This window comes from Protopterus annectens, chromosome 13.part0, assembly GCF_019279795.1.
Source record: "Protopterus annectens isolate FY-2018-M chromosome 13.part0, PAN1.0, whole genome shotgun sequence".
Taxonomy (NCBI): domain Eukaryota; kingdom Metazoa; phylum Chordata; order Ceratodontiformes; family Protopteridae; genus Protopterus; species Protopterus annectens.
In genome coordinates, this window is record NC_056747.1 from 989,372,280 (window position 1) to 989,382,763 (window position 10,484).

At 35.6% G+C, this 10,484-nt stretch overlaps 1 protein-coding gene across 1 annotated transcript in view; it reads left to right on the forward strand.

The window, feature by feature from the left end:
• The window catches only part of LOC122788015 (keratin, type 1 cytoskeletal 11), a 68,716-nt gene extending 62,737 nt beyond the window's left edge, over positions 1 to 5,979 (forward strand). The window contains exons 7-8 of the mRNA XM_044054939.1: positions 577 to 629; positions 5,387 to 5,979. Coding sequence (XP_043910874.1) covers positions 577 to 629; positions 5,387 to 5,499 — 166 coding nt within the window. The 3' untranslated portion in view covers positions 5,500 to 5,979. The remainder of the gene's footprint in view (positions 1 to 576; positions 630 to 5,386) is intronic.
• The last annotated feature ends 4,505 nt before the right edge of the window (positions 5,980 to 10,484 follow it).

Here is a 10,484-nt window from a genome sequence, read left to right on the forward strand (position 1 = left end):
GCATTGCTTCATGCACGGATGAAATAGTCATATATTCCTTGTTGGCATAACCATTATAGAAATACAGTACCTATTTTGAACACTGCTACAGAACCCTTCGCATACCCATTCTGCCAGCATTTCTGTATTTTGCATAAACAGCTATTATACATATTTCTTTTGTGCCTCTGCTATTGCTAACTTATGTTTGTCACATGATACTCAGTAGATGAGAGGCAGCGATGTATGTAATTACAGAGGGCTGCTGCAAGTCCTGATCAGACCATGACAGTATTCATGAAATACACATATACTTGCATGCACAGTTACATGCACATGCACACACACACACACACACACACACACACACACACACACACACACACACACACACACACACAAACAAAGACACATGCACACGCAGACACACATACACACATGCATACATACACAAACACACACATACACCCCCTATTCCCATACACATACAGTTTTATTTAAGTCATAGCACCACCTAGTGTTGATATAGTACCTGACAGGTGTTTCTGAAATGCTGCCTTTTGCAGATATACTTATATATTGTTTTCATTCTTTCAGGTCTCATTCATCTCAATCTTCTTCAACTGTAAGCAAAGATAAAGTAACTGTTAGTAAGTAACGCCTTTTTTTACACTCATTTGCTGTACTTTTTGATTGTTAGCCATGTGTCCATAACCTGTAGTGCCTGGTTTTCAGAATCAGTTTTCACAGCATTTCTTAAGATCATTTATGTGTGATTTAACCTCATCTGGGTAGACAGAATGAACCAGATGTAGCAGTGCCATTTTAGTTAGCCTCTTTTCTTAACATTTCTTTCTGCTGACTAGCGCTATTTTACTTGTCCATCTGGTTTTGAAGTGGTGATAAATGTGGAAATTAATAACTAGACAGAAAGTGAAATGCTACGATATGTAGTTACAGGAAGTGTTGTTCAACATCACCATTCTTGTAGTGCCAGCACCTTCCTTGTCCATCTCCAGTGTGTTACAGTAAGAGCAAAATGGTAATGCTAGTCAGACAGCAACATATATTTTATGCAAAAAAAAAAAGAAATTGTGACATGTATTAGCTGCCATTCCATGGGATGTTTTAATTCTTCCCATGTGCCTCTACGAGGTAGTAATGTGGTATTTCACAAGTTCAGTAACTTCATTTTGGGGACAGAAAAGGAAGAGATGGGGAAGACAGTCTAGACTTAATGTATATTTGGCATGCTTCATAATTTTCTTGCCCAAATAACATCATCTCTTTGGTCACTGATTGCTGACCATAATGCTGAAACACAACATTTCTACATATCCAGCAGCAAGCATTGAATACTGAATACAGTATTTTGTTCACTGATTTTGTTTACATAGTGATGAGTACATTCAAAGGCTTATTGCCACTTATATAATCAGCCAGCAATAATACCCAACAGGGTCTGTGTGTTACTGTGTAAATAACGCCTGCCCAGCGGGGTTATGAGGCTTAATGCTACAGGCATTATTGTGCATAGAGAATGGGCTGTCTGTAAAATTGTTATATTTTACTTACTTTTTTATTGCTACTTTTTTATATATTTTTGATGTAAACTAGTTCCACCACCTAATATTCCAAACTTCATATGTTCATAGGTTCATAGGATGATACTAGGCTATTGGCCCGGAGGCCCTTATAAGCCTAGCCAAGAATTTCAACTATGTTCCCAGAGAGTCAGCACCTGTTTCCCTTGTCCAGCAGGGACACAGGTGGGATCCCAGGGGTGTATTTTCTGTTTCCCATCCAGTCATTCAAGTTCCTCTTAAAGAGGGCAAGAGAGGTACTCTACTTAACATGGAGAGGGAGTCTATTCCACAAATGGGGGAGTCTCTAGGACACAAATCTATCCCACCAGCAAGTTCTATTAATGTCACAGACAAGGTTTAGGCCTTGCATGCGGGTTTCCTGAGTGGATTTTGACTTATGGATATGCAGCAACTCCGTCAAGGCTGGGTCTGAGATGGCCATGTATGCCAGACACAGGTCACCTCTGAGCAGTTGTAGTATGTGTTATAACTTGTTGTAGTATCTGTAAATGGTGTTGGAGGATGCATTTTATATTGTAAATATAGCATTAAAAAATCCAGATATTTATATTATATTTTGGTCCCTTACTCCTAAAATGTTTGTTTGTTGCTAGTCACTGGAGACTGAAGTCACTAAATAATGACATACATTCGAGTTTCAGACATTATTTCCTTCAGAAAATTCATATTAACACCAATCCTGTAATTTAAGCAAATTTATAGTTTTATAAGAACAATAATTAAAGTCTCTTCTGATTTTTGAGCCTTTGTTCTCCCTTTATTTTAGGTTCTATCCAGGTATCTTCAGCTAAGAGGTTAAGAGGTATGAAAACCTCTTTACTGCTGCTGCCACTGCTTGATTGCTTTCAGTCTTCACAGTCTCTCTCTCATACACACACACACACACACACACACACACACACACACACACACACACACACACACACACTTTTCTGTTTCATTTATTTTTTACACTCGCTAAACAGCAAAAGCTCTGCTTTATGGGTTTAAAATAATCTCTCTGTCTCTCTCTCACTCTCATACAAGCATACACTCTCACACACAAACAAAAACACATGCACACACATTTTTTATTCTCATTTTCTTTTCTTTTTTTTTATTTTACACTCACTAAACAGCAAAAGCGCTGCTTAGCAGGTGGAAAATAATGGCGGCAGCATTCTTTCTCCAATCAGGGTGCCACTCTACAAGCCACCCAATTCTCTAATCTGTGGCATAAGATGGCCATCAGAAAAAAATATACATCGTTGTTAGAAAGCTTGTTAAAGCTTGATTGTTTTTAGTACTACTTCATATTTTGATTGAGTTGGCTAACTTGATTAAATAAAATTGCCTGCTGAGAAAATATTGTTTGTGTGCGACAGAATGTTTGTAAAGTTTATTTAAGTTGCATGTCAAGTCATTGAGCCATTTTTGACTGAAGCAGGGCTTGTCAATCAAAGTTTGCTGATTCCTGATTCATCAGCCATACATAAATAAGAGAACAGGACTTGACAACTAGTTGTTACCTTTTGAGATGCCCAGAATTGGACATACTTACTGAAACTTGGGATTTTTACAGGACAAACCATGCCATCAACCATAAAAAAATAATTGTTTTCATTGTATTACTAAATTAATGACTATGTCATGTGCAGTTGTGGTTGTGTATACTATTTTATATTATATTAAGGTACTTTAAATGTAATATTACAGTTTTGTGCAATACTTAGAGAAAAGTCAAAAAAGATTTTTTGTAAAATATCAAAAAAGTTGCAATTTTTCATTTTTTTTCACCACAGGACAGAAATGCCTGTATCAGGACTGTCCTGGATAAAAAGAAGCAGTTAGTAAATTCCTTTTAACTTTAAAATAAGACTTTTCAAATTGTTCTGAAGCTCAGATGTTGAGGAACATTCTGCGAATATTGTGATAATTTTAATGACCTCTGCAACCTGAATCATAAAAAGATTTATGTGGAGAGGTTTGCAGGTTATTTGAACAGCATAAAGAATGCTAATAACAAAACTGAAAGTTCAAATCCAGAAATGGGTTCTAAGATGCCCCAAAACATTTTGAATAGAACATGTTTTCCATGATAATTTTGACCTCAGAATTAGAATAATCACATAGCAGAAATCTGATTTTCAAGAAGACCTCCTTGCTGACAAACCTTGTCTCTCAGTTAACTTGAAGCTGCTTCTATATATTCAGGAGTTTGCCAGTTGTGTCTTGTATTTTGACATTCTAATCACCATCTAATTTCTGTACAGGTATCTCTTTGGGAGATAAGTTGTATGTTTCTTCTAAATTCACATTCCTAATGAAGAAATAGGAAGCTTTTGGAGAAGTATTTCTCTGATGTTGCATATAAACTCTTGTCTATGACCCAGGTACCCCATGTTTGATTAGTGCCAGGCCAGAGCGGGAGTTGTCAGACTGGGGAAGATGGAACTGAGTCGCCAGTACCATTTCATCATTTCTGGGAGGAGGAATACTCCACTCACAGAAGCAGGCACACATGCTCACGTTGTACAGGCAGTGCATCACCTGTTCAAGGAGTGATGTGATTGCATGTCTGTCTTTATCTGATTGGCAGTTATTGTAAGTATGCAAGCTGCTTATGGAGAGGGTTTAGGAGGGCATCTGCATATATAAGTAGATTGAATCATTCCTCATCACCTCCCAGTGATTAATATGAACTAAGACTCTATAAACAGAGAATGTATGTTTTTTTCTCTTTTCTCCACTGCTGTGCAATTGTGGAGTTAGTATGGATATATGGAGTCAGCCTTGAATAAAATATAATGCAATGATTTGTAGTCTTTAATTCACTAACCCTCCAAAAGTAACACTGCACATCCTGTGTTTGGCAACTAATAAAATAATCAAGTGCCTTGTTTATTCAGTGTTGCAGAAATGTACATGTAGATATCATAAAATATCAATGAAAATTGGTGATGTTTCAGAGCTACAGCTATTTATAGTTTAAATTCTGACTCTGCCCTCAAGTCCATTTCTGTTGCTGCATTTTATAAGAGTTATCAAAATTTGCAAATTATCTTGGGTAATGGTCTCAGCAATGACAGCATGCAGATTTATGTTTGCATCTATTTCATCATTAACTAAGAACGTTAGTATTTCTTATGGCAGTGGTTTTCTTTCTTCCAGTTGCAAAAAAATTGTTCTCTGGAGTCTATAGTGTACACCCAGAGCATGCACTGTACCTGTCCTTTGTAATCATGCCTTCTTGTTACCAGCTTATGCAGCCTTGTCATGTATAGGAAAACATCCTCAGCACACATACCTCTCCCTGGTTACTAAAATGAATAAATAAATAAATAAATAAAATAATTAATTCGGGTTAGCATAGCCAGAATTAAGCATGTTTATTGGGTTCTCTGTCACTCAACCTTAAACTGTACTCTTTAATAGAACACTAGAATATTGATGCAGTTCTTCGAGGCATAATACCCTAACCACCCCTAAATATTGTGCAAAACCTTTAGCTTGTTTACTCTACTAAAATGTAATTTAAAATTATCTGTGAAGTCATATTATTAAAAGAAATGTTGGCGAAGGGATAAAGAACTGCATGATGATAATGCTATACATTTTGACTCAATGTGTTTATGGTATTGTACACTATATAGTATTTTTAATATTGTGTATCCAGACCTTTGAGGACTTCTTCTAAAAATGTGTTATGTCCAGCTGGACAACCTGGTAAATAAAATCTAACTACATTAGTAAAATAGTGTTGGTTTACTGCAAATATGCTACAATTGGACCAATGATCTAAGATGTTCTTTATTTTTTAGCTTCACCAAATGTCATTACGAAGGTACGGACAATCGTGCAAGAGGAGGTAAACGGACAGATTATATCAAAAAAAGAGTATGATGGAGCTCCAGATCAACTGAGCTTTTACTAATCCAACTCTGTCACTTCTGAAATTGCTATAATATGAGATTTTCAGTGTCTCACTCTTCTTGAGGATAGAAATACTAGTTATATCTGCTTCTCAAACACTGTCAAAGAACTATTTGTTTCCTATTGCATTAAAGCACTCTGGAAATATAAGCCTTTAATTAACATATAATATAACATTTTGTCATGCTTTTATGTCTATTTTAACAATTACAGCTTTGCAAAATAACATCTTTAGTTTTCACAATAGATCAAGCTGATGACACTTAAATGGTGATATTTTTAACAGTGAAAAGTGGAAACTGAAATGCAACTTGGAGCTGACTTAACCACTTGTTTACTGAGCCATAATGTAGCCAAAATGCTTTAAATAGAAAGCAAATGTAATGCTTTATGTATTAAACATCTAGAATATTTTGATCTGGTATTACAGCAGTTGTAAAAGTGAAATGAACCTTTAAAATAAACATTCTAAAGAACAGTACCAGCTGATGTAAACTTTAAATTTCCTTTGAATTATTACATGCTATTGTCAAATCTTTCACCTGTGAGGAAATCTGTTTAATGGGATATATGATAATACTTTATATTATTTTAAAACTGGCTAGCTATGGTAATATTAAGATAGTATAAAGTTCTGCATTCTTGTTCCTAGCAGCATTAGCTCAAAGATAAATAAAAACTGTAAGCTTTATATGCCCTGAAATACCAGATCATTAAATACGTTGGAATAATTTGGAAAGAAACTGAAATGAATAGAGGATAGTTTGCCATGTGTACATGGCAAGTGGTGTTGGAAGGGGGTTAAAATATCTAATGCCTGTTCAGATGTTACTAGCAGTACATTTGGGAGTGAGAGTTGGAAGCCGTTAAGTGAAGCTTCTCAGTCTTGTGTGGATTAATACTTTGCCCTGCTTACATGAGAAATCTTTTATAAGTAAGAAAATATATTGTGTGATAAAAGCACTGTGCAGATCATTAGCTATAAAGATGCATTTCTCTATAAGCACTTTAAGTATTGGAAGTTCGCTTATTCTTTTACGCAGCTTTCAGACTGACTTTCTGCACATTATACATGTTGAAACATTTGGATTTGCTTGCATGCTAATTTCTTCACAATAAAATGTAATCAGAAGCTAAAAAGAGGTCTTATTTAGTAAAACCCAGCAGGTAGATACAACAGGAAATCCAAAAGTGGAAAAGCATACAACCAACTCCACGGCAATATAAACCACGAATAGTTTATTCCAACATCAAGTACAAACAACACAAAGAAGGATTGAACGCTTTCGTCTCCACCCTGGAGACCTCTTCAGAATCAATTAAAACAGAAAAAAGATGCCACTTTTATATGCACACTAATACCTGTAAATTGATCATAATTCAATTAACCATAATTACAATTGGCCACAACCAATTAACTGTTGTGATTATAAAACCTTTTAAAACCATAGCATGTTGTGTGAATCAGCATGTCAGAAGTAAATAAAACCACTCATAACTGTTTGTTTTCTTAAAAACTACCCTATGTGGAAAAATGCCATCCACATATAAAGTGCCACTTAATTAATAAAAGATGTACATTAATATGTAAAATTAATATGTAAAAAAATGTATATCTATGTGTAAAAAAAAAAAAAAAAAAAAATATATATATATATATATATATATATATATATATATATATATATATATATGTGTGTATATAAATATAAATATAAAATATATAAAAGTATATACAATAGATATGTAATATTGTATTGTATAATAAATATTAAATATTGAATTATTAAATATACACATATAAATAAATATAAGGAATAATGAGGTAGTAAAATTATATAGATAGTGCAATATAGTATTGTTAGAGAAATGCATAAATATATATATTTGTTTTAAAAGTTAAAATGTGGGAAATGAATGTTGTATATATAGACATAGCGATACTGAAATAGGTAAAACCATGTGTAGGATAAATAAAACCCCAGTCGGGTGAAATACAATTCTGAAAATAAAGTGTGAGTATATACACATACAAAATTCTTATTATAAGGAATGGGTATGATTTTTAGGATCAGAAGCCAGTAACTTTAATTCTGGTGTGATGGATATACAGTCATTCATCCCTTTGCCATTGCATGCATCTAATCTAAGCTGCCATATCATTTCCCTGTATAACAATTTTGTTACCCAAGCTCCCCCTCTATCGGGAGGTTCAACTATTTCCAAGGCCCAGAATTTAAAGTTGGCATTAGGACATACTATAGAATGCCTATAAAGTGCATTATTCACATTCTTACGGTTAATGTCTCTAGTATGTTTGTATATTCTTCTACGTAGGTGTCTCTCTGTTTTCTCTACGTAGAAACACCAACAGAATGTACAATATGCCAAGTAGACCATATATATATATATATATATATATATATATATATATATATATATAGGAACACTTTATAAGCTCGAAATACTTAAAACTCGAATTTCAGTATCTCGAGTTCATAAAGTAGAAGGATCGGAAGATCGCAACCATAGAAGTGCGAAATTCAAAATCTCAAATGGGAGAGATTTTGAATTAGCAGTTCTGGTGTTGCACTGTGTTCATGGATTCAGGTAAGTGTTTGTGTTTAAGGTTGCTAAGTAGGGGCTGTAGTGTGTGTTAGTGTGTGTTGTTACTGCGATGTGTGTGTGCGAGAGGAATATAGTTTGTGTGGTGGTGTTGTGTGTGTGTGTGTGTGTGTGTGTGTGTGTGTGTGTGTGTGTGTGTGTGTGTGTGTGTGTGTGTGTGTATGTAGTGCAACTCTGGAGTTAGAATATTTAAGTTGGGGGGTGGGGGTACAGCCCCCGCCATGGGGGAAGCGGTGGGGTAGGTATGTGTGCTTATTTAGTTGTGTGCATGTGTGTTGTAATGGTGTTTGAAAGTGCTGGGAGTTTAAATTTTGCGGTTTTGCAGTTTCAGGATTTAGGGCTTTATGATTGTGTAGTTCTGGGTATTTGGATATTCTACTTTATGGGCTCGAGATTCTGTAATTTGAGATTTCAGAATTTCGAGCTTATAAAGTGAATTCATATATATATATATATATATATATATATATATGGGTCTACTTGAGTTGACCGAGACGCCAGTTCACCAGCATGCAGAAGACTTGGACCAAACGACCAAAAATGAAAGTGATCGACAAGGTGAAATCCCGACAGCCGAAAGACCGACATGGGGAATGTGTGAGCGCGACTCGGTAAGTGTGCGATAGTGAGGGATTTAGGGTTAGGGAGCGGACAGGTAAGTGTGTGATAGTGAGGGATTTAGGGTTAGGGTGCATGAAAGGTGAGTGTGCGGTAGTGTCGCACTTAGGGTTCGGGTAAGGTAAGTGTGTGATAGTGACGGAGTGTAGTTTAGGGGCGGGTTAAGTGAGTTAGGGTTAGGGTGTGGGTAGGGTGAGTGTCCGATAGTGATGGGCTTTATGTTTTAGGGTGGGTTAAATGAGTTAGAGTTAGGGTGCAGGTAGGGTCAGTGTGCGATAGTGACGGACTTTAGGTTTAGGGGTGGGTTAAGTGAGTTAGGGTTAGGGTGCGGGTAGGGTAAGTGTGCGGTAGTGTCGGACCTTAGGGTTAGGGTTTGGGTTAAGGTTAGTGGATATGTAGTTGTGTGTAATGTGTAGTTTACGTTTTGTGTGTCGGTGTTATGGTGTTCGGTTTTGTGAGTTGTCGGTATTGTGTATTTTCGGTCGTTTGATCTCGGTCTTCTGCGTGTCAGCAAAGTGGCGTCTCGGTCAACTAAAGTAGACCCATATATATATATATATATATATATATATATATATATATATATATATATATATATATTGTTGTGTCTTTCGGCTTATCCCGGTTAGGGGTCACCACAGCGGAACTCCGGGACACTAATGTTTGGTAGGGGATTTTTACGTGCCGAGTTACCAGCCCTGATGCACAACCTTTAATGAAGGCACGCCCATTCACACATGCCTCCACACAGAAGATGTTATAGCTGAGAATCGAATGTGACAGCGTCTTACTGTGAGGCGACAATGCTACTGCAGCACCACTATCTATATATATATATATATATATATATATATATATATATATATATATATGTATATATATATATATATATATATATATATATATATATAAATATATATATATATATATAAATAATTTTTGTGTATGTGTGTGAGATTACTATTAAAATTACGAAATTCAAAATAAATTTTGTACCCAAATGTCGACAATTAATGTAAAATCTGCAGATTTACTGCTGTTCAGTTAGTCGTAAATCTGCAGTAATTGCCAAAAATGTCAAATTCGACATTTTACGGTAATTAACGATAATGCCCCCCTTGCCATAAATTCCAAACTCCTACAACTAACACCCCACCCCCAACTATTGATTCTAACTCCACAATTACACTACAGTGAAGAAAGAGATGTATTTCCCTAATCACACTGTACCATGATCTCTGTACATCCCTTCGAACGTTTATATTTGCGAATGGAAGGACATTCGCAAATATAAGTTTTGAGCATTTAGAATGTCCTCATATGAACTATTCGAACATCTGTAGTTCGAATAATTCATAGGCGTACGTTCCAACAGCAATATTTTAATAGAAAACCATGTGTGTGTATATATGTGTCCCATTTAGATGATCAAAGTCTTAGAACTTCGATTTCATATGGCCGACACCATATGATCAAAGTTTTAGGACTTTGAACACCTAAAATAAAACAAAAACAAAACAAAAAACTAAATCCTGGATATTTCCACAGGGGGACAAGCCCCTCTGCACCCCCCACCCCCTGCTACTTAAATATACCAACTCTGAGATCACGCTATAGAGAGGAAAAGGGAAAGTTTCCTGTTCCGTGCTGTATGGAGATCTCCATTTAGAATGTTCGAAGTCTTAAAATTTCGACTATGTGGTATCGGCCATATGAAATGTAAATTTCTAAGACTTTGATCAT